This window comes from Hemicordylus capensis, chromosome 1, assembly GCF_027244095.1.
Source record: "Hemicordylus capensis ecotype Gifberg chromosome 1, rHemCap1.1.pri, whole genome shotgun sequence".
Lineage (NCBI taxonomy): Eukaryota > Metazoa > Chordata > Lepidosauria > Squamata > Cordylidae > Hemicordylus > Hemicordylus capensis.
In genome coordinates, this window is record NC_069657.1 from 438,582,460 (window position 1) to 438,608,288 (window position 25,829).

Sequence of the window (25,829 nt, forward strand, 5' to 3'; positions counted from 1 at the left end):
CTAGCGTAGTGTTATTTACAGTATCCTTCCAGGGTTCCAGACAGATACTCCCAGCCCTACCTGGAGATGCCAAGGACTGAACCTTGCAGAGCAGATGCCCTTCCACTGAGCTACAGTCAGTACAGAGAGTATCATCTACAATGACTGCAGCCGCTCTCCAAGGTTTCAGATGGTCTTTTTCCAGTCTTAGCTGGAGATGCCAGGCACTGAACCTGAGACCTTCTCCATCCAAAGCAGCTGCTCCTCCACCGAGCTAAAGCCATTCCCCAAATCCAGCGGCATACTGCCTCCAAACACAGAGAATCAGATTTACATTTATGGCTTATAGCTGATACACCTGTCCTCCACAAATGTGTCTAATCCAGTTTTAAAGCCATCTCAGCTAGTGGCCATCACCACATCTTGTGACTAGTGCCTAACAATTTGATACTCACACCAAAGAATCTGGTATTTCCCCCCCCTTCCCCCAGTGCTGACTCGGAAACATTGAGGAGGCATTACTAATGCTGACTTCAGTATTCGCTTCCAGCTAAGTCACTGGTGCTGAACAACCCTTCCCCCCTGTTCTTGGTAGAAGTGCAATATTTGGATTTTGACATCACACTACTTTATGTGCGGGCAAATGCTCACAGTCACAGGATTTAATTTAGGAACTTAGGAAGCTGCCTGATATCAAGTCAGACCATTGGCCCAGCTAGCATAGCATTGTATACAAACAGGTCCAGCCCATCCACAAGGCTAAACATGGTGGTTGCTTAGGGTACCAGTTCTTGGGGAGTGCAGAAACAGTGCCAGAATATAGCAGTGCCAATTAATCACCTCTGAAGTACAGTGGTGTAAGAATGTCATACGTCATACTGCACCCTGGGCCTGGCACACTCTGGACTGCAAAAGGAGGCAGTGTGGTGTAGTGGTTAGAGTGCTGGACTAGGACCGGGGAGACCCGAGTTCAGATCCCCGTTCAGCCATGATACTTGCTGGGTGACTCTGGGCCAGTCTCAGCCTAACCTACTTCACAGGGTTGTTGTGAGGAGAAACTTAAGTATGTGGTAGTCTGGGCTCCTTGGAGGAAGAGCGGGATATAAAAAATTTGTTTTTTAAAAAATACAGTTTAAAAAAATATATAGGGACTGAAAGGCTGCCTTACTAGTGTGCCTCTCTTGAAGAGGATACATCAGCACTGTTCCCTCTAAGGCGTGAGCACATGAGCACCAGGCTTGGACTAGCCCACAGGGCAACAGGGCATATTCCCGGTGTGCCTCACCCGCGGGGCGCCCCTGTGCCCCGCCGCACTCGGCGGCAGATAATACTCCCACCCTTCAGTACCCATTTTGTTCAAAACCCGGCGCCTTCCCCACATACAATCCACCGCCCTCTCAGTGCCCCAGTCTGGGCCTGGTGCACACGCTCACAAGTTTTCTGATGTCTGCTCAGTTGATTTTAGATCCCGCTCAGCTTGAATCAGGAAGGCCCCCTTCGGAATGCCGGTGGGCACACACTGCCTTGATACTGCAGCACAGAACAAAACTCATTCTGCACAGAGATGGAAAAAATTGGAGGGACCACTGATCTGGTAGCCACATTGTATTGCAGAAGCCCTCAGAAAATGCCATCAGTCAAGCAAGGGCCACAGGCCTTTGGAATCCTGGTGTGCTGCTACAAAGCACTCCAGAAGCAAGAGAGGCCTCCTTCCCATGCTTTCTCCACCTCTGCTACCACTGTGCAGGTAAGTGCTGTTGAAAGGGAAGAAGGGAGACAGTTATGAGGATGGGTGGGGGGAGAGCTGGTCTTGTGGTAGCAGGCATGACTTGTCCCTTTAGTTAAGCAGGGTCCATCCTGGTCGCATTTGAATGGGAGACCACATGTGAGCACTGTCAGATATTCCCCTGAGGGGATGGAGCCTGAGCTACTTGTAGAAGGTGCAGGATAAACAAACAGGATAAAACATGGCATAAATAAATAGTATAGTATTTGTATCTGTAGACCAGCTCCTAGACCAAGGCATTCATAGAACAGCAAACTTTCTTCCAACTACAATACAGCCAAAAGCATGGTTCACGGAGGGTGGGAGGGAGGGAGGGGCAGGCAGACAGATTCAGGTGGGACAAGAATTGCTTAAGGTATGTTCACATAGAACATAAATTTGTTAGAAGCTGGCTGAAAAAGACTGATTCCCCAAACAATGGCAAGTGGAATCAGTTCAGACTTGTTACTTGCTCATGATTTAATGGATAGCACTGCGACTGAGCACTGATAAGAACACAGGATCAAATTTCTTCTTTCTTTCTTTCTTTCTTTCTTTCTTTCTTTCTTTCTTTCTTTCTTTCTTTCTTTCTTTCTTTTTCTGTATCTATGTATCTGAGACATTTGATACACCGCCCACTCCGAAGACTCCGGGCGGTGCACAACAACATGCTGCAAACAGGCAACATTAAAAATTACATTCTAAATTAAAAACTAAATTAACTACCAAAGAACAGAAAAATAAACTACAGGGCAAAAGCCTGGCGAAAACTAAAAGTCTTCAACAGCGATTTGAAGATCGGTAAGGAAGGGGCTAAACACATCTGGAGGGGAAGAGAGTTGCAAATCTTATCCTAAACCAGCTAGCCAATCCAAAGCTTAAAAAACAACCAACTCCTCCTGTTCTTGCCTGCCAGGGTGAGCCTGCATACACAAAGTGATTGCCCAGCGTCTGGCAGGCCAAATATATGGCTGGCGTGTTGCATTTCTCTTGGATCACAAGCGCTGTAGTCCTGGGGTAGGCTTACCTTCGGCCCAATTCACATGTTTTTTTCAAACCTTGCAGAATAGCTTCTTCTCAAGCATTCTCTACCAGGCCCATCACCTGTTTTGACACTCCAACCCACCCCCCATTAATCTCTGCCATTCTCCCTTGCTATCTGTCCCTGCAAAAGACAAAAAAACAAATACTATATTGGATTTTCCTTATTTGACACGGTGGTGATATTGCAGCTTCAGAGAAATTCGGGTTAATTAAGCCTGACCTCCTTGGCTTATGTGTGTCTCGGCTGCCCTTAATCAAGCCACATTTCTCCCGGTGCAGGAGCAACTTCCAGATATTTTGCTCAACAATTATTTATGCAACAAAGCATTGTGGTGACACTTTGCAAAGGTCCAATATGACCAGAAAACTTACAGCAAAAGGAAAGAAACAAAGAGGCCTCCCGCCCTGCATTCCTGAAGAAGCATACACAAAACGTGTAGTTTCAAGATGTAAAGAAGCTTCCTCAACAGAGCTAATCATTACAAGCAACAATATCTGAAAACCTTAAAAGAAAATGAATTAGTTCTGCTCACGAGAGGTGCAAGTCAGCAAGGAGGGGGACTACAACAGCCACTCCTGTGTGTCCAAATATTCCTACATGCCATTTGAGAATCTCATGTTTTTCTTTTGAAAAGAGAATAAAATAAAAGAAACAAAATACACATTCGTAGCCCTCATGGTTGTTAAAGTAGTTTATGGCCAGGTATAAAGTCTTTCAAAAGTGAGAATTATTAGTCCTTCGAAATCCCTACAGAAGTGTGTCTTGTGCTTTTGAGAATTAATCCTGCCCCATTCACACTTTTTTTAAAAAACAAATCGGCTCTCAGAATACATGATGGCAAACATATTGGATGCAGCCTGCAATGCTAAACAAGTTTCACCCCTTTGACATACCCATCCAACTATAAATAACTATGAAGATCTGGGGTAGAAGAAGGCTGAAAAACTAACTATGCTCATACGCTTCTCTCCTTTCTGTCTATATGTGATGCAGGGCTGGAGCTATAATATAGCAGCTGGGTTCAAAGAATCTGGGCCGCCCAGCTCCTGGGGGCCCAGGAGGGCCCATCTCCTGACTAGGCCCTCCCTCCCCACCATGCGCCAGGCTCCAAAGATACTCATTTCCCAGCTGTATTTGTTTTGGGGTGTGCAATTTGTGCTCCCGTGGCATAACATGGCATAAATAAATAGCTCACAGGCTCAACTAAATGAGCTAATAAGAATATAATGAAATGCAAATTTCCTACATGGCATACCAGGTGCCTCTGGGAAGCCCAGAAGCAGGAGATGAAGGCATGCCTCGCTCTCATCGGTTACTCCCCTGCAACTGGTACTCAAACGTTGCATCCTGCCTCTGGACCTTGAGGTTATCACACAGCCTTCAGGACTAGCAGCCATTGGCCACTGGTAGACTTGACCTTGGCAGTGAGTTTTGTGGGATGAAGTTCTAATGCTGTGAGAGTGGGAGAAAATCTTCTTTCTCTCCACTCTTTCCACACCATGCATAAGAACCTTCATATGGAGCTAGTTAGCTTTTGAGAAATGTGTTACAGGGAAGTTACATCATCCCTGGCTTTAGATACATGCAGCCAGATTAAACCTCAACCCTCCTCTTCAGGGGTGAAGGACCTACTGTATTAGGATGATCCGCCCAAAAAAGGCTATTGGATCCCACAGGATTCCAAGAAGCCTTACAAACCTTTGGGATTGATTCTGCCAGCAATTCTGTTGATGCCCTGGTTCAGATTTTGAATAATGGCAATACACTAGGACAATACACATGATTGCTCCTAAGCGCCCTCTCCAACCCACTTCTAAATTAGCCCCTTGGCATATGGAAGAACTACGGGGGCTGAAGCAGCAAGGCAGACGGCTTGAGCGCAAGTGGAGAAAGACTCAGCTCAAATCTGACAGATTACAACACAGAGCACATCTGAAGATCTATGTTCTGGCAATGAAGATAAAGAAAGAACATAAAGAAACAGTTTTTTTCTGCCCGCATAGCTTCTGCAAGCTCAAATCCAGCAGAGTTCTCTAGGGCTGTGGGAGGGCTAGTACATGCCCCTCCTCCCCGAATGAGTATTTGGATCCATCCATTACCTGTTGCGACATTTTTAAATGCAGATAAAAATCTGCACATTTTTTTGCAGATAAAATCTCCTGTATTCAAGCTGAACTAGACTCTACAGTAACTGCACAGTCTATTGTCGAGGTGTCCAGCAGCTCCTCTTGTGTGGCAACATTGGGTCAATTTCAATTTCTGACTCCCGAGGATGTGGACAAGATACTTTGGACACTGCGCCTCACCACCTGTTCTCTTGACTCTTGCCCAACATGGCTTATACGATTTAGCAGCACAGTTATTGGAGAGGGTCTTGTTAAGATCATTAATGCTTCTCTGAGTGGGGGCAGGATGCCTCCTTGTCTCAAGGAGGAAATTATTAGACCATTCTTGAAGAAGCCTGAATTGTATCCCACAGAACTGGGCAATTATAGGCCTGTCTCCAACTTCCCATGGTTGGGCAAGGTGATCGCGAGGGTGATAGCCTCTCAGCTCAAAGCTACCTGGGAGGAAGTGGATTATCTGGACCCATTTCAAACTGGCTTTCGTGCAGACTATGGGGTAGAGACAGCCTTGGTCGGCCTGTTGGATGATCTCCAATTAGGAATTGACAGGGGGAGTGTGACTTTGTTGATCCTTTTGGATCTCTTGGCAGCTTTCAATACCATGGTATCCTTCTGAGGCGCCTGAAGGGGTTAGGAGGGGGAGGCATGGCTTTGCAGTGGTTCCACTCCTACCTCTGGGGGAGGTTCCAAATGGTGTCGCTTGGAGACTGTTGTTCTTCAGAACAAGAGCTCTGGTATAGAGTTCCACAAGGCTCCATAATGTCTCCAATGCTTTTTAACATCTACATGAAACCACTGGGAGAGATCATCAGGGGATTTAGTGCAGGGTATCAGTATACTGACGACACCCAAATCTATTTCCCCATGTCAACTTCATCAGGAAATGGCCTAACTTTCCAAAATGCCTGCCTGGAGGCAGCAATGGGCTAGATAATCCAAGCAAGATGGAGGCACTCATGTGGGAGGTCGAGACTTAAGAAGTGGTTTAGATCTGCCTGTTCTGGATGGGGTTGCACTCCCCTGGAAAGAGCAGGTACATAGTCTGGGAATATTTCTGGACACAAACATCTCCCTAATTTCTCAGGTTGAGGCAATGGCCAGGATTGCTTTCTATCAGCTTCAGCTGATTGGCCAGCTATGTCCATTTCTGGAGATAAATAGCACTTACATTTACATTTATATACCGCTCTATAGCCGGAGCTCTCTAAGCGGTTTACAATGATTTCAGCATATTGCCCCCAACATTCTGGGTACTCATTTTACCGACCTCGGAAGGATGGAAGGCTGAGTCAACCTTGAGCCCCTGGTCAGGATCGAACTTGTAACCTTCTGGTTACAGGGCGGCAGTTTTACCACTGCGCCACCAGGGGCTCTTGGTAAATGACCTTAAAACAGTGGTGCATACACTAGTAACATCCAGACTTAACTACTGCAATGTGCTTATATTGGGCTGCCTCTGTACGCAGTTCAGAAACTGCAGTTAGTACAGAATACAGCAGCCAGGTTGGTCTCTGGGGTTGCCCAAAGAGAACATATTACACCCATTTTAAAATAACTACACTGGCTGCCAATAAGTTTCCGGGCAAAATACAAAGTGCTGGTTATTACTTATAAAGCCCTAAATGGCTTGGGTCCGGGGTATTTAAGAGAGCACCTTCTTCTTCATCAACCCCACTGCCAGTTAAGATCATCTGGGGAGGTTCGATTGCAGTTGCTGACTCGGTTGGTGGTGACTCAGAACTGGTCCTTTTCTAGAGCTGCCCTGGGACTCTAGAACGTGCTTCCTAACAAAATTAGAGTTTCCCCTTCTCTGAATGTTTTTAAGAAGGACCTAAAACATACCTGTTTAGTCAGGCTTGTAGTTTATAGTTTGAGAGTTTTTATTGTATTTTAAATTGTTTTAATTATGTTTATGTTTTAATGGTTTTATATTGTGAACTGCCCAGGGACCTTTTTGTATGGGGCAGTATATAAATGTAATAAATAAATAAATAAATAAATAAAACTGAAGCCACAGGTTCCAAGGAGAAACCTCCACATTCCAGTCATTTGATGAGGTCAAGCAATTCCTGCCATCTTGAGATAATTGCTCCTTAAACTGAATACACCAAGGATGCTCAAACTTTGGTCCCCAGATGTTGTTGGACTACATCTGTCATCATCCCCTGGGCTACACCAATCAAAGTACAATGCAAAAACATGCCACATTGTTATGCCATCATCTCAAAGTCACTGGAGGCAAACAGACCGCCACAAATGCTTAAGAGAGAGTTGTCAGAGAAGCTAAGGGGAAATCTGAATACAAAGGCACAACCCATAATTCACCGGAGCAGCACCGTGTCATTTGGGAATAATCGCCACAGAATGTTTTCCGAGGGTAAAAGTGTAAATTGCTAATAGATCAATAAGTAATTTCTTGAAAGAGGAACTATTCCTTCTTCAGAAAAGCAGCACAGTTGTTAAATCAAACTCAAACTTAATATATTAACAAAGTTGAGATTAATCTAAGCTGCTAAAATTCTTGGCTGCCCTACTTAAGTTTATCTCAACTGATCATTTATTTATGAGGCCATAAAAATCCAGACACTTTCCATAGTGATTGCTACTTATTTGCTCTAAGGCAACTTGAAATTACCCTGCTTGACTTTTCAGGGTGACAACTGTGTTTTCTATTGAAAATTTATCGCTACCCAGTAATGGTGGGGATCAGTCGACTTCCGTCATGATTAACACACGCGGCCAAATGGGATCATTACCATTCCTCTGACAGATTCCTTTGCAAATCTGCTGGTACTAATATATCCTTCCCTGATATCCATATAAATGAACTGCAAACTGTTAGTAGAGTTCTGAGTAGTGGATGGTGGCCAGCTCGGAAAATTGATGATTTGGACAAGAGACTTGAATGTTTGCCTGACATTAACACTCTTAGTTGACCAATCAGGGATCCCCCCCAGATCCTGGTATGCTGTGATTATTTAAATCACAAATACCCTTCACCTCACAACATTATTCACAAGAGGGGTAGGACAGGGATCCTCAACGTTGGGCCCCCAGACGTTCTTGGACTTCAACTCCCATAATCCCCAGCCAAAGGCCACTGAGCCCGGGGATTATGGGAGTTGAAGTCCAAGAACATCTGGGGGCCCAAAGTTGAGGATCCCTGGGGTAGGATAGCAGGAAGTGCTTCACTCAAGGTCTGAAAAACCCTGGACTCATGGGCATATGCAGTGTGTCCAGGTCAGCTGGTCATTATGGGGGTTGTAGATCTCACCCATGATACCCAAATACCTGGGATGTATTAAGCATATCTAGCTCTTGTCTACTGACTGCAATAAATATGACTGATTGACATCACGCATGCATGGACGTGTCAAAGAGTTCAGTGAAGTCTGTAGTCATTAAGATTTATGGAAAACTAAGCCAGTTACTCTGCATTATTCAAAGAGTGAACTTGTGAGGGAGGGCACTGCCCATCACTAGCCATAAACCTTTTAGTCGGAAAAACACATATACACACAAAATTAAAAAGTGATCTGAATATTCTGTGCATGTCTGAACGTTACTTACAGCATCTTCCTTCCAACCCAGTACACAGTTTGATATCCAGTTCTCAAACACTGCATTGCAATAGCCGAAGGAGAAGCACCATTTCGCAAAAGTGATTCAGAACCCAATCTCCTGTAGTGTTAAATCCCACTGCAGTCAGCAGGTCTAGAATGGTTTAAAATCCTGCATTTTGCTGTTAACCAACCAATAGGATTAGTCTCCCAATGCCAAAATCTCTTCCGGAAATTGGATTGAAATTTATAAATCACTTAACTGCTTTTGAAAAAACGTTACTCAATGGCAGGAAATCAATTTCAGGAAAGCACAGTATTGTAACAGCCATAGCAAAAGCTGAAATCGAAATATACAGATAAATAATAATGTTACATTTTGCTGACGGTACTTACGATGTGCAGCTCTAAATAATCACCGAGCCCAGTAGAGCTATCCACTCGCACCAAGACAGCTTCTTTCTGAACTGTGCTAAACCCTATTGCCAGTCTATCTGCTCGCGTGCTGGGCCGATCATTCGGCGGCCATGTATACGTGATCTGTCCACCACCTTTGCTAAATATATATGTTGTTCCCGCTGTAAGAAAGAGAGAGAAAGAGAGAGGGAAAAATAATTAGGTACTGGTATAGCCCCATTCTTTAATCAAGTCTTATGTACTCTACAACAGGGCTACTCAACTTTGGCCCTCTGGCAGATGTTGGCCTACAACTCCCATAATCCCTGGCTACTGGCCACTGTGGTTGGGGATGCTGGGAGCTGTAGTCCAAAAACAGCTAGAGAGCCACAGTTGAGTAGCTCTGCTCTACAATAAGTCCAACGCTGGCTTTAAGAAGCGTTTTAGAGACAGCAGTCTCGGCATTCTCACATTCCCAGAAGCATCATTGAATCCTTGTTTTCTTTTTCTGATCACATGATGCCCCTCCTTAAAGTGCTGTCACCCTGTCCATTCCCAAGTCCAGAACAAGTGCCTTGCCCCTACCATCAAAGCCTTCTATGCCCCTGTCCCAGCTTTCCTCTCTTCTCTCATATCCCAACACAACTCTGCCTGTGGCTTTCACCTTTCCCCCTCCACCACCTTGTGTCTTTCTTAGGTCTCCAAGTTAGACAGTTCCCAACCATGGGTGTCCTGATGTTGTTGGACTACAACTCCCAACATCCCCAGCCACAATGGTAAAGGCCATTGCATCTGGAAATGATGAGAGCTGTAGTCCAACATATGAGCACCCAAGGTTGGGAACTGTTGTGGCTGGGGATGATGGGAATTGTAGTCCAGGAACATCTGGGCACCAAAGGCTGAGAAACCCTACCTAGTCTCTCAAAGACCTCCAGCCTTTCTCTCTTGCTGCCCCTTTTGCCTACAATTGCCTCCCAGAACACCATTGTGTTGCCACCTATCTTACCACTTTCAATCCATTCACAATCCAATGAAGTCTTTGGTAAACCCCTTAGTACTGACACCCTACCATCACCAAGCCTAAGTGCATGTAACAACTTAATATATACTAGCTTACCTGGGCACAGAGCATCTGCACCTCTAGTTCTCCCCCCTCTTCCCGCCCCCCTTGGCTATACCCCCCGGCCACTCCCATCACTTTTTCTCCCGCCGCTGTTTTCTACCCCCCCCCCACACACACACACCGCTGCCACCATTTTCTACCCCCGGCCACCACCATTTTCTTTTCCCCACTGCTGCCATTTTCTTTCCCCCCTCCACCCGCATGCCTGTGCGCCACCACTTTTCTCTGCCCCTCCCAGCAGCTCACTCACAAACTCTCATGAGATCTGCCACACAAGGGCATAGCAAGGTTGGATTGGGCCCAGAGACAAGATTTTGAAATGGGCCCCTCGCTGATATACACACACAAACACATTTCACAATATATAGTGCACTCACACTCACATCCCATTGTGAATACAGTGAATATCTAGTTCACATTGAATCTAGTTTTTTTTTTACTCTCTGCTACTCTCTGCTACTGCTGATCTCCAAGAGACTCAACATAATTCGTAAGGGGTGCAACACGGGTGGGCAGGGAGTCATGTGACGTGCCTCTGGGGGGGCCCTCAAGGCAGTGGGGCCCCGAGATGACTGTCTCCCCTTGCCTAATGGTAGTCACACCCCTGCTGCCACACATGGGATTAGTGACAGGTACGTCTTAGAAAATTAAATAGAGAGAGAGAGAGATTCTTCCCAGATTTACCTTAGCCTCCATTTTCCTCTCTTTCCTTCCTTCACTGAATTATATTGTATGTAATTAAAAAAAATGTTGGCCATTGTGCTAGGACCTTCCACGGGTCTCTTTTTAAAAATGTTTTAGATGGTGTTTGTAATGCTTTCTGCCTCTTCCTCTGCGTTTCGTTTTTCCTTTCATTTTATTTGGTTTGATTTCTTCAATGTGGAATGCGTATCCCCCTAAAGGGCTTGTTTTAAGACTCACATATTAGTATAGAAAATAATGGCTGGCACTTTAAGGCAATGGCAGCATGCCAGGAAAGCTTTCTTAGCTCCACAGAGCGGAACATGCCAGGTGGGAGGGAGAATTTCACTGATCTCTGCTTCCCCTGGAAATGCCCTGTACCCTCCAAAAATATGTCCCTATGAGATGGTCCCACAGCTCTCAAGGACATATTTTCAGAAGGTGAAGGGCATTCCTGGGGGAAGCAGAGATCAGTGGGAATTGCCTCCCCAACCCTGCACGTTGCACACTGCAGTCTGGAAGACTTCAGCAGCACAGACATATCTTCCCAGTGCACTGCGGCTGCCTTCATCAGGACGCTAGCCAATAATTAAAAATGTCCTATTCACATGACAGAGACATAAGGATGTATACTATCCCCCAATAAACGTCTCTTGTCTTATGAAAACTCTCTTGCCTTCCCTTGAAATGTGTCAAATGTTTAATGGGAGGAACTTTCAAATTTACACTTAATTTCACTTTTGGTAAAATCCAGTGGCAACAAATTTATGGTAATCATCCAAGAAGACTCCACAATGCTGTTTTAGTTTCCTCTTTGCTTTAGAGGAAAGTCAGTGTCACCTCTGATCTTGTGGTAAAGGCAATGCGTGCCATCGAGTCGGTGTCAACTCCTGGCACCCACAGAGCCCTGTGGTTGTCTTTGGTAGAATACAGGAGGGGGTTTACCATTGCCTCCTCCCATGCAGTATGAGATGATGCCTTTCAGCATCTTCCTGTATCATAGTCTGGGAAACATACCAGTGGGGATTCAAACCGGCAACCTCTGGCTTGCTACTCAAGCCATTTCCCCACTGTACCATTAGGTGGCTCGATCTTGTGATAGCAAGCATAAATTTTCCCCTTGGCTAAGCAGGGTCAGCCCTGTTTGCATTTGAATGGGAGACTACTTGTGTGAGCACTATAAGATATTCCCCTTAGGGGATGGGGCTGCCCTGGGAAGAGCATTTAGGTTCCAAGTTCCCTCCCTGGCATCTCCAAGTTAGGACTGAGAGAGACTCCTCCCTGCAACCTTGGAGAAGCTGCTGCCAGTCTGAGTATACAATACTGAGCTAAAAGGACGAATGGTCTGACTTGGTATATGGCAGCTCCCTATGTCCCCTTGTTCCTAATCAGGCCTAGTTAAAGGGTCTATAAATGCATTCACCATGGCAACCATCCCTTTCCCCTGTTTAGCAGACCAGCAAGGGGAAAAAAGATGAGGAGACACGAGGTACTGGGTGAGTCACTCCCAAGGAGAAGGGCTCAACTGTCAGCACAAGCAGAGATTCCCGCCTAAAAACAAAGGGGTTTTTTTTGTCTTTAGACCCTCCTAGTCCCAGTTCAGAGTAAAGCCTCGCTAAAGCCCTGTTCAGTTTTTCTTATATCTGAGGACGCTGTTTTCATGTACAGCAAACCTGAAAGGGTGCCCACAAGCCCTAGCCCATCCCCACTAGCCACGGTTCTGGCTTTTGGTGCAGACAAAAACACTGTACTTCTGAACAGAGTCTGCCTGTAATCGGCAGACATCTGCAGAAACACAGAGGCACCCCAGCGTTCTGAACATGGGACAGATCTGTCCACAAGATTATCTGCGGAAAAATGCTGTCATGGTGGGCAGTGAGGGGCAGGACATCAGAATGCATCAATATGTGCAGTCAATAGTGCAACAATATGTGAGGCTTTGTGGGACATGCATCCCTAGATAAAAGAATGTCCAAACAGGGCCTTTTAGTTCTAACATTTGAAAGTGCCAGACTGGACCGTGAGGAACTGAGTATTAGAGAAATAGGGAATGAATAAAAAGTAAGAAAAGAGTTAGTCCCCAGATAACTGATCAAAGAGGCACCTTTTCAAAGTGGTGATTCTTTTTATTTAGCAGGGGGAGAGCAACTGGCCCTATCCATCCCCAGCACAGCATCTCTCCAGTGGCTGTTGCCTAAAGTGTCTACCTTGTCTTTCTTTTTTAGACTGTGAGTCCTTTGGGGACAGGGAGCCACTTTATCCATTCATTCCTGGGTAAACTGCTTTGGGAACTTTTGTTGGAAAGCGGTAAATAAATATCCATCATATTCCTATTTGTATAAAGAAAAATTTGGGGTGGGTGGGTTGCGGAGAATGATCTTGCAAGGCTAGATCATCCTTGTTTTGAATTATACATCCTTGTTCTGAATTCTCTCCAAACTCAAACTGGTAATTTAAAACTTCCAAAGAATCAAGAAAACATTCTGAAATGGCAACAGACTAGAAGATCATTCAGGTTTTGTTATTAAAAATGCAAAGGCTGCCAAGCAGCTCGCTGAAGAGTAAACGTGCTCAGTGTGTTTTCACAGTCTGGTTCTATGCCAGAATTTAAGTGCCCCTGAACTTAATGGAGTTTACTCCAACATGAATGGCAATGGGATTACAGTATCAGAAGAACATGGAGAAGGATGATACAGTTTTTATCAAGAAACAGTTCTTAGGTAGAGAATGTTGATAACTGGAACTTAGCAGATTTCCCCTTCCTTTTTAAACAGACTTCTTAATAAGACTTTTGGGGTTTGGGAAAGTGTTAAACTCAGCTGACAACTCTTGTCAATCACTTCTGCATCTTCTTGCCAAATTATGGATTTTCTCACTAGGCTTCAGGAGCAAAGCAGTAAATGCTTGTGCTGGCATTAATTGTATCATATCAACTGCTTCTCACAGATGCATCACAAAGAAACACAATCAATCCTCACTATTCTGAGGGTCCCAAATAAAGGTTTTTGCATGCTAAAATCATGAATTCCTGTGTTGCTGTTTTTAAAGTCCCACAGTTACTTTTCCTATGGACAGTGTTTCACTTATCTTGCTTGAAAAACTAGATCTGAGGAGCTCTAGCTTATGACAATTCATGGGGTGGGGGGAAACCAAAACCCTGTTAGGCTTTAAGATGCCTTCCTTTCCTTTTGCAATAAAATTTATCGTGCATGGAATTAAAATAGGCATCTTGTTTACTCAAGATGGCCTCACAATTTGGATGGTGTAGCAGCAAAAGTACTAGTTATCTCATACTGGAGCTTTTGATATATATTTTTTTAAAAATTTCCTCTAATAAATGAGAATGGTTTTTTAAAAAGAAAAAGATCAAAGTCATCAGAAATCATGGGATGAATTGCAGTTTAAAACAAAGCTTATATGTTTATTAACCTAGATAAAGCCTGAGTTTTTAATATGTAAATTCATTCTCTCTGATGAAACTGATACCTGTCTTGATAGATGAAAATAATATTGCTGCAATCAGGATGGAATTGACTTCACAGCTGGCCAATAGAAAACAATGGACCGGGTCTGATGATCAGTGAGACCCAGTTTTGGGCGGTGGGCGGGGAGGGAGTCCTGGGCAGCCAGATCGGCCGCCCACACAATTGCCGGCTCCATGACGGAGCCAGCAGGGACTGGGGGGAACGGGGGCCAACTGGCCTCCGCAAGCTTCAGCATGCCCTGCATGAGAGCGCAGGGCATGCTGGCAAGACCCCTGGAGCCAGGAGGCGGCTTTTTGCCTCCTCTCCGGGGGTCTCCTTGTGAGTAGCCATGGTGCGGAGCCGCGCCGCAGCTACTCACGATCAGAAAGCCCAGGTTTGCGGAGCACTCACTCAGCAAACCCGGGCTTTAGGGAGGGCTACTAGAGCGGGTTACCTGCGAACCCGGTGGTTTACACAATCAACAAAAATCGGGCTAGGCTCTCCTACCCCGATTTTTGTTGATCGTGAGAATAGCCCCAATGATTTTGTTTCTAAGCCCGGACACAATTTACACACCCTAGGTAGGGATGTGCATGAGCCGGTTCAGTGCCTCCTCTGGGAAGCACTGAACCAACTCTGGCACCAGCATTTGAACCAGCTCGTTGGGGTGGGGAGCAGTTCCCTTAAAATGCAAGCGAGGAGCACCTTACCTGCTCAGTCCTGCCCTGCTGCTTTCCTGCCAGCTGCTGCTGCTCTCCAAAAGGCCACACGCAGCCACAACGCTGTTCCCTCCAGCCTCCGTGTGCCAATGCCGTGCAGAGGCTGCAAAGAACAGCACCACAGCTGCCTGCGGCCTTTTGGAGAGTTGGTGGTGCCACCGAAAAAGGATCAGGGTGGAGGATGAGCAGCTAAGGAGCTCTTTCCCTGCTTGTTAAGGGACCCACTCCCTGCCCCGACGGTGGCTGCCCAATCCCTAACCCTAGGTTTAGCACTTATGAATGGCATAGAAACATAGGAAGCTGGCTTCTACTGAGCCAAGCCATTGGTCTGTCTAGCTCTGTATTGTCTACATGGACTGGCAGCAGGTCTCCCAAAATTGAGGCAGGAGTCTTTCCTAGCCCTTCGAGAGATGCCAGGGCTCAAACCTGGAGAATTCTGCATGCGAAGCAGATGATCTACCACTGAGCTATGGTTCCATCCTCATGGTCTCTGGGCTTTCCCAGTCTTGTGACTTGAGATCTTTTCAGTTGTAGACACCAGGCGTTGAACCTGGGACCTCATACACACCAAGCATGTCCTCAAATATTTAGGTAAACTGGCACATATAAGGGCAGGATATGTGTATTTGTTTGACATTTCTATCACATCCTTCTTCCTCCAAGGAGATCAGGACAAAGGAACAAAGGTAACTGCCTTCTGCTGGGCCAGACCATTGGTCCAACCCAGCTCAGTACTGACTGGTGGCGGCTTCTCCAAGGTTACAGGCAGGAGTCTCCTTCTGCCCTAATCTGGAGATGCCAGGGAGGGAACTCAGAACTTTCTGCATGCAAGAAGTACATGGTTCTCTCCCCACTCTTCATCACAATTTAATCCTCACAACAACCCTGTGAAGCAGGTTAAGCAGAACAAGAGTGAACTTTCCCAAGTTGTACCCCAACACTCTAACTACAGCGCCACTTTGACTCTCAACTACTGAATGCACTTGAATAAACCTCACAGACCATGTTAATTCAAACTATGGACATACAGTATATATGTTCAAACTAAATGGATATAATAAAACACAGTAAGAAAAAACAACAACGAGGCGGGTCTCACAATCAGTGAGACCCGCTTTTGCCGGTTTTGCAGGGAGAGCGGACTAAGCCCGCTCTCCCCGCAGACGAGCAGGGCGGGAGCCCTGGGTGGCCGGATCGGCCGCCCACACAACTGCCAGCTCCGACAGAGCTGGCAGGGGCTGGGGAGTTCGGGGGCCACGCAAGTGCGCAGGGCATACTGGGGAGACCCCCGAACTGGGAGGCTGCTTTTCAGCCTCCAGCCGGGGGTCTACTCGTGAGGAGCCATGTCGTGGCTACTCACAATTGTAAAAAATGGGTTTGCAGAGCACTCACTCTGCAAACCCGGTTTAAGGGGAGGGCTACTTGAGCAGGTGACCTGCTTGCGAACCACCAGGCTCGCAGCCAAGCCCGGTGGTTCACATGATTGTAGGGAATTAGGCTAGCGGAGGCTAGCTCGATTTTCTAGAGTCGTGTGAATAGCCTCACTGAGTGGTGCAGGGCTTGACAAAAGTCTAGGAACCAAGGAGTGATGGTGCCTAGAAATCTAACTGGGGTGTCTAGAGATGGAAGATTCTAGAGCTGCCTAGAGACAGAAGCTTGGGGCGGTCTACAAATCGAATAAATAAATAAAATAGACTAGGCACAGTTATTTAATAAAATCTTTATTTGTTCCAGGTAGCCCTCTTTCTATTCTGAGCAAGTTACTTATAAAGGGGATAAAAAGAAGCACAATTACCCTCCCACTTCACCGTGCCTATCACTAAATCTGGTAATGCTAGTCATACCGAACTCAACAAGAGAGACCATATTACTTCTATTCTGAAAGAGCTAAACTGACTGCCGATGCATTTCTGGGCAAAATACAGGGTGCTGGTTATAGCCTATAAAGCCCTAAGCAGCTTAGGCCCTGGGTATTTAAGATAACGTCTTCTTCGCCATGATCCCCATCACCCACTGAGATCTTCTGGAGAGGTTCGTCTATGGTTGCCAGCAGCTTGTCCCTGCCCAGAGACCTTGCTGTCATCGTCTGCGGGGAAGGTAAGGTTAATCCTCCTTCCCCGCAGTTAGACCCAAAGCTCTCTTCTCACTGATCATGAGAAGAGCTTCTATATGTCGATAGTGGTTTAAGAAACACCACATTACATACTTCCTACCACCACTAATATTTTTCGTCTAGACAAGTCAATTGAGGACAGTGGGTGAAACAGTCTGGAGATATAAATATGGACAGTCATGTGGTTAAGCCTTTCTCCTGCCTCCTGAGTGCCATGAGCTCTTTGTCTGAAGTGTCACAATAAATGAGCTACAAGTCCTCTGCCTCCATTTTGGGCATCACATTGCAATTCAGCTAATTAAAGTTGCAGCCAGGCAGATTCATAAACTCTATTCAGGAACTCATGTTGTGGTTGGACATTTGGTTTGTGTGTGTTTTTTAAATCCCTTCCCCTACTTAAAACTCCAGGGAAAAGAAGAGTAACAAATGTGACATCAATAATCCAGTTTGACTGCACCACAAATTTCTTAACCTGCCTCTGGATGGCGAATTGCCAGTATGCATCCTTTGCAAGCAAACCTGTCAGCCTCTTTTAAACTCTAAGGACAAGGAGACTGCTTGATAAACACCCCAGGCACCGAAGGATGCATTCACATGTAATGGGCAATTTTGTGTGGTCAAAATCACCTTCAAATTAGGCCAGGGTGGGGCAACATCCCCCAACCTATTTCATGCAGTGTATTTGAACATGTGGAGAGATGGTGACTGGATCTAGAGTAGGGAAGTGGAGTTTGCTCAAGATCCCTGCACTGAAGATCTTTATCCTTCACCCTCCTGGATCTTCTGCATACTTATAGTATGAAATTGGCTCTGATAGAATCTTGCATTAATAATAAAGTTAAAGGTAAAGTGTGCTATCAGGTCGATTTCGACTCCTGGCGCCCACAGAGCCCTGTGGTTTTCTTTGGGTAGAATACAGGAGGGGTTTACCATTGCCTCCTCCCGCACAGTATGAGATGATGCCTCTCAGCATCTTCCTATATCGCTGCTGCCCAATGTAGTACCAGTGGGGATTCAAACCGGCAACCTTCTGCTTATTAGTCAAGCATTTCCTCACTGTGCCACTTTAGGTACCTATGTATTAATAATACTAGCAGCATTTATATAGTGAGGTCATTCACACAATCTATCTTTGTGTTCTATCTGGGTTTGGAAGCTGTGTGTGCTCCCAATTTTTGGTTGTGTGGAAGCAAGGTAGGAAGAAGACCTGGGCAGAGGTGATTGTGTGGAAGCAAGGTAGGAGGAAAACCTAGATAGCTTTCCCTCCCACCTTGCTTCCACAGAATCACTTCTACCCAGGTTTTCCTCTTAGCTTACTTCCACACAACCAATAGTTGGATCACACACGGCTCCCAAAACCGGGTAGAACAGTTCTTGATTGTGTGAATTGCCTCAGTGTTTTGCAGAGTCTCCAAATAACTTCGCCTCCCTTTAATCTTCACAGCCATCTTGTCAGGCAGGCCTTGATTATATAGGGGTGCTGAGGGGCAGGTGATTGCCAAAGGCCACCACAGGGTGTTTCAATGCCCTTTCAATACCCTTCTCACCGCCATCATCCACTCGCTTGCCCCCTCTGAGTCAGAGGGAAAGAGAGAACAAGCGAGAAAAGCTGGCACTGGAGGTCGGCATGTTTCCAAAGGCTCTTTGTGTTGGGCTCCCTGCAACGAAGTGAGCCAGGGTATAGGAAGGCTGAAAGTGGATCTGGGACAAGGAGTGAACTTGGGCCTCTGCCGCCCCGCCACCCCGCCGCTCCCCCCCCCCCCGCCCGTCATCCTCTACTTCTCTATGATTTGGCTGCAGAAGAACTAACTGTAAAGACCTGACAGAAGAACTGACTGTGAAAAATTAAAAAAAAAATTATCCGCAGGCCTTTTCTCTCATTCAGATGCAAATAATATCACATGCTTCCCATGCAAGAGAGTGAAGAGCAAGCTGTGGCCCAGCCAGTGAGACCCCTTCTCTTCTTCCCTTGGGCAAGTACTGCTATGCCTCTGGATGTGAGCCTCAGTGGGTGTTCAGCCATGCCAACCCCAATTCTGCTTCACCTTCTCCATTCTAGCTGTCTAGGAGATCTGGTCTTGTGGTAGCAAGCATGACTTGTCCCCTTAGATAAGCAGGGTCTGGCCTGGTTGCATCTGAATGGGAGACTTGATGCGTGAGATATTTCCCTGGTCTTGTGGTAGCTGGTCTTGTGGTAGCAAGCATGACTTGTCCCCTTAGCTAAGCAGGGTCTGCCCTGGCTGCATCTGAATGGGAGACTTGATGAGTGAGCACTGTAAGATATTTCCCTCAGAGGATGGAGCCACTCTGGGAAGAGCAGAAGGTTCCAAGTTCCCTCCCTGGCAGCATCTCCAAGATAGGGCTGAGAGAGATTCCTGCCTGCAACCTTGGAGAAGCCGCTGCCAGTCTGTGAAGACAATACTGAGCGAGATAGACCAATTTGATGACTCAGTATATGTGGCAGCTTCCTATGTTCCTAACTAGCCCAGGCTTTCTTATAAAGGGATCCCACACCCTTTAAGAAGGCGAGCGTTATTTCAGTCAAGGTGGACAAGATGGCTTCTTCTGCAGCCGCACAAGGCAGGTTTGGTCTAGAAAACCTTCAGATGCCCCAAAGCCATACAACGCTACACCCACTTATGAAAAGCTCTTTTAAAAGCAATATCATAAAAATGAGCCACTTTAAAACACACACACACACACACACACAGGGAGCTTTCAATCTAACTGTGCTCTTCTGCCACCCTGCCTATCCCTCAAGTGGCCAGAACACCAGCTGAGATTCAGATAACAGACTAATTAATCTGCGTTGATAAACACTAGACCTGCCTTTGTCTAATCCACAAAGTCGCTATTCTTTGAGCTTCCCGTGTTAATTATGCAAAAATGGGCTATAAGCCATTTGAGAACAGGCCCCTCAGTGTTTATATTTCAGGAAAGGCAAATATAATAATGTAAAATTCATTACTCTGGGACCAATCGGCAGTTATTGTCCAGCTCTTACCATTAACTATTAAAGCCTACAAAGAACCTAAGCAATTATTCTAATAAAGCATTGGGCTTGCTATCAATTTCAGGTCTGCCGAGCAACAATAGAGAGAGGGCGGAAAGTCTTAATTCCTTCACCTTAATTTCCTTCTTAGTGCACAATCAAATCCCATTGAAACCTGTGGCAAAATTCCCCAAAGGCAAAGCTGATTTCAATCACAGGGCTAGAGGGGTTCTTAATAGGTCTGCTCAACTCACCTGCTGCCTTTAACCATCAAATCCTCTACTAAAGGGGTTCTCAAATGTGAGTCGTAGGAATATAGGAAGCTGCCAAGTCAGGCCATTGGTCCATCTAGCTCAGTACTGTCTGCACAGACTGGCAGTGGCTTCTTCAAGGTTGCAGGCAGGAATCTCTCTCAGCCCTATCTTGGAGATGCTGCCAGGGAGGAAACTTGCAACCTAGATGCACTTCCCAGAGTGGCCCCAGAACGCATCTCCTACCCAAGGGCGGTATACAAATCAAACCAAATATATATATATATATATAAAACATGTACGTGTGTACAGACACCTCAGAACAATCTGTAAACACCCCCAGAGAGATACACACAGACAGAACGCTTTAATAAAATTTCTAAGAACAAGACTTAAAATGCAATTCCTGCCCTTCAACCAACTTTAAAAGAATACAGTTCACTAATAAGCCTATTGTTATGCCCCCAAACTAGAATAGTGGAGCATGAAACACAGCATTAACAATTTTGGTCTTGGCACCAAAATGTCTAAGGACAACACCTTAGAAACTTTGGTGCCTGTTTAGATGAGATGGCACACGCTTGATGGGTATAAAGAGTGCCACAAATGTGCAATTATCCTTTGCAAATGTTCAAGGGGGGCATGTCTGGTGTCATAACATTTGAGGTATTTCCCCACACACCTTGTTGATGATGCCAGTATTTCTGCACTCCAAAATGCCAAAAACTAAATGCCCTTCATAATACCTAACTATAAAGGCTACAAGGCTAAAAAGATCAGGTGAAGATTTGGCATGCACACACAGTTAACTGTAAACCCAAAACAGATGCGTATTTTGATAGCCAATGAATCCAAAGGAAGCTGTGTTTTGGCAACCGACAGAAAGTGTATCATGTGATCAAGAACCCATCCAGTGTGGTTTGATTCAATGCCAGTCTTAATTGATGGGAGACCTTATCTCTCACTAATCGCTCCTGACAGATGGCAATCCAGTGTTTTCCCACTAGGGGTTGGCTCAGTTTCCAAGATCTTGAAATGGTACTCTTGGCAGCAACAAGCAAGAAAGATGTTAATTTACCATGGGACTTCACAGCATAGCCATCAAAAGTTGAGTTTAGCAATATGCACAACTATTTTTATAATAAGGTTAAAGACTCAACCCCAGTATTAATGCAACTTTGGCCAATCCCCTTACATGGCTACATGAGTTTTTAATGACTTACGCCTTTCTAGTTGTTGTTGTAGTGTTCCAAAAATCTCTCTACAATACAGCATAGGTCCTTTGCAACAGCCTTGGAGCAATCCAAGGACAAACTGCTCACTTCTGCCATTGTAAAAAGATTTATTTCGAGGCAATACTCACTTGTTGCACTGAGTATTCTTTAAAGGGTCTAAAGCACATAGTGCTCTACAATTCTTGGCTCACTCATCTTAATAATTCCATCTCAAGTAGTATGAAACTGCCTTATACAATTGGTCTATGAAGCTAGGAATGAGCAGAAGCCCTCGGAAATTTTTCACTTGCTTGGCTTCCCTTGAAAATTCTCAGACGTTTCTCCTTGGAAGGAACCCTTTCATTCATTTCAAATTTCACTTTCCTGGTACCTTATACTTATATTCCTTCCTTCCTTCCCGATCAAAGCAGCTTATATATGCTTCCCTTGTGGTTTCCCAATGAGGATAACTTACCGGAGCTAGACCTGTTTAGCTTCATCAGTAAAAATTCAAATGGCTTCATAAAATAATCTGGGCCAATGCTACCTATAACAATAGGCCATTCACCCATTCTTGTTCCTCAACTCATGGTCAGAGAACATGTAAGGAGAAAACTATATTGTATCCAATGTCTTTTAACATCTACATGAAACCACTGGGAGAGATCATCAGGAGATTTGGTGCAGGGTGTTATCAGTAAGATGATGGCACCCTGATCTATTTATCCATGTCAGCATCATCAGGAAATAGCATGGTATTTAGGTATTCCCTAAATACCTGCCTAGAGGCAGTGATGGGCTAGATGAGGGTTAACAAACTGAGACTGAATCTAGGTAAGACGGAGGTACTTATTGTGCAGGGTAGGAACTTGGGAGATGATTTTGATCTCCTGGTTCTGATTGGGGTCACACTTCCCCAGAAGGAACAGGTACACAGTCTGGGATTGCTTCTGGATCCAAACCTCTCCCTGGTATCTCAGGTTGAGGCAGTGGCCAGAGGTGCTTTCTATCAGCTTTGGTCGATGTGCCAGCTGTGTCCATTTTTTTGAGATAAACGACCTCAGAACAGTGGAACATATGTTGGTAACCTCCAGGCTTGACTACTGCAATGTGCTCTATGTGGGGCCGCCTTTCCACATAGTCTGGAAACTGCAGTTGGTCCAGAATGCAGCAGCCAGGTTGCTCTCTGGGTCATCTCGGAGAGACCATATTACTCCTATACTAAAAGAGCTACACTGGTTCCCAATAAGTTTCTGGGCAAAATACAAGGTGCTGGTTATAACCTATAAAGCCCTAAACAGCTTAGGCCCTGGGTATTTAAGAGAACATCTTCTTCACCATGAGCCCCACCACGCACTGAAATTATCTGGAGAGGTTCGTCTGCAGTTGCCACTGGCTTGTCTGGTGGCTACACAGGGACGAGCCTTCTCTGTTGCTGTCCCGAGACTCTGGAATGTGCTCTCTGCTGAAATAAGAGCCTGCCCAACTCTGACAATTTTTAAAAAGTCTCTAAAGACTTGTCTTTTCACCCAGGCTTTTTAACTGTACTGTGGTTTTACATTGTTTTAAGTGTTTTTCATTTTTTGGTCTGTTTTATGTTGTAAACTGCCCAGAGATAGAGGTTTGGGGCGGTATACAAATCTGAAAAATAAAATAATAAGTAAATAACTAGAAACAGGAGCATGTCCACTGATGCCCCCCCACTGGTGGGACATGCCCCCTGACAAACCTGGTGTGACCAGGATTCCAAATGTCTAGAGGAGCTGTATGCAGGTAGAGCCCTTCCTCACAAACACCCATAAAATGTACATCAGAAGATGTGGTCAAGGTGCAGGGGGCCCATTTTCACTCATTTGTTTCCTAAAAGCATGGGGTGAGCGCAAGAAGCAAACTGCCCCGATCTCTTCTTCCAGTACTATACTGTATCTGTATAAAAGGTAAAACCAAGCAGTGCCCTTCTATGTATAACCTCACTAAATATATGAGCAAATAACGTCATTATCTCTCACCAGAATCTTAAGGCTCCTGAAAAACGCCACACGGCAGCCAACATAAAAAATTCCACTCCATTTATAATTCTATTAAAGGTAACAAGGATACAACGTGTCTTTCTCTGAATGCGTGCCAAAGCATCAGATGGAAATTAAAAGTCAAACATCTATAAATAAGGCAAGTTTTCATCCCTCCCACTTCCTCCCCACTGTACTGTTGGTTAAGCATAACATTCTCAAAGAGGTGGCAATTTTACTTTGGATGTGATATATATGAAAATATACCATGTAATGGGTGAAATTCAAACATTACATTAGCGACCGCCTAATTTGTTTCTCGCCTTAGAAATTAAGGGACTCACAATTGTGTATTGACTGAATTGCCTATTAATATAAATGAGAGTTGCACAGAGGGGACCAGAGAACTTGTATTGCCTACCGATTCGTTCCTCATGACTTATTAATTGCGCCAGATGCTCAAGGAGTATAGTTAAGGGGCCAGCCGGCACAGCCAAAGGGGCAAGCAACAGAATGTAGAGTCAGGAGCCCAGTTCAAATTCTACCAAGTTTGATAGCAAACAAATGACTCCGCCATCTGTTGGTAGTCGACTTGAAACAGCTCAGCAGTCCCACTTCAGGGAGCCTGGAAACTCCACAGAAAACACCTGGCAAAAACGAGGTGTGCTGGAAGCCAGAAAACTGTACTTCAAGGAACTTTCAAGCTGTCCTAGCAAAATGTGGAAATAATTAAGGTTGAGAAAGAGCACATTTTCCTGGTCATCATAGAAAAACTGCCACACAACACTAGATCAGACCACACATCAGATAATATGGACGCATAAGGCCAATCCACATATTATAAATCAGTGTGGTGTAGGGGTTAGAGTTCTGGGCTAGGACCAGGGAGACCTGAGTTCTAATCCCCATTCAGTGCTGAAATTCACTGGGTGACTCTGGGCCAGTCATTTCTCTCTCAGCCTAATCTACCTCACAGGGTTGTTGTTGGGATAAACATAACCATGTACACTGCTCTGGGCTTAATGGAAGAAGAGTGGGATAGAAATGCAAAAATACATGCCATAAATAAATTATGTTTATTTATGTTGCTGAGCAGGTGGAGTGAGAAGGCAGAACGGTTTTTGCTTCATAAGAACATAAGAACAGCCCTGCTGGATCAGGCCCAAGGCCCATCTAGTCCAGCATTCTGTTTCACGCAGTGGCCCACCAGATGCCGCTGGAAGCCACAGGCAGGAGTTGAGGGCATGCCCTCCCTCCTGCTGTGACTCCCCTGCAACTGGTACTCAGAGAAATCCTGCCTTTGAGGCTGGAGGTGGCCTTCAGTCCTCCAGCTTAGCTTTCCCTTTCCTCCCTCCACGAGTAAATTTGTACTTAAAAATAGGTCCTGGAGGGTCATGTCAAGGACATATTTCTGAAGCCAAAAAATATTAGGAGGGAGGAGAGGAAAGCGGAAATTGCTCCGCCTTCTCCCTCCACCTGCATTGCCCTGCTCAGCAACACACTGGGTGGAGTTCCATTACAGCACAGACTGCTCTTTTATGCCCCAGTGCTGTGGAGAATGTGAGCCATGAGGTGTGGATAAGACAATCGTCTTTGCACCCATGCATCATGCTGTTGTAGGATCAATTCACACATGCAGATTCATCACTTGATGGCATTCACTGATGTCATAGAATTAAAGGAACATAGGAAGCTGCCTTATACTGAGTCAAACCCTTGGTTCATCTTGCTCAACACTGACTGGAAGCAGCTCTCCACGGGGTCTCTTCCACCCTTACATGAAGATGCCAGGGGTTGAACCTGGGACCTTCTGCAGTAAGCATGCAGTTGCTCTTCCACTGAGTTTTGGTCTGATCCCTTACGGCAGCAGTTCCCCAACAGTAGTTCTCCAGATGTTGCTGAACGACGACTCCCATAATCCCCAGCTACAGTTTATTGTTGTGGTTCAACAACATCTGTTGGGAATCCCTGTCCTAGGGGGACTATCTTACAGCACTCACATGTGGTCACCCATCCAAATGCAAATAAAGGTTGACCCTGCTAAGCAAAGGGGACCATCCATGTTCACTACCACAAGACCAGCTCTCTTCTCCATGCCATCTGATGCATCCAGGAATGATCTGAATGCATGAACAAGGCATCCCAAATATAGCATCAGACAACAATGCATTCAGCATCAGACAGAACACTCTTATTGCTTCACGCCCAATGTGTTTCAGTGAAAATCACTGGGCCGTAGTGTGGTCTGAAGATACATGATAGAGCCAGACACCCCACTGATACTACGCAGATCTAGTTCTGGTTAGTGTCTCAGTGGGTGATTATTTGGGAAGCCCCTACATGCCTCCTTGAGAAGGAGGAAGAAAGGCGTGGCAGGAAGGAGGAGAGAGAG

General features: G+C 45.5%; 1 protein-coding gene across 31 annotated transcripts in view; it reads right to left on the reverse strand.

Annotated features, from left to right (window-relative positions):
* Positions 1–25,829, reverse strand: part of NRXN1 (neurexin 1) — a 1,475,796-nt gene that overhangs the window by 396,029 nt on the left and 1,053,938 nt on the right. For all 31 annotated transcript variants that reach the window (XM_053244491.1, XM_053244481.1, XM_053244465.1 and 28 more), the window contains one exon: positions 8,872–9,053. In XM_053244491.1, coding sequence (XP_053100466.1) covers positions 8,872–9,053 — 182 coding nt within the window. The remainder of the gene's footprint in view (positions 1–8,871; positions 9,054–25,829) is intronic.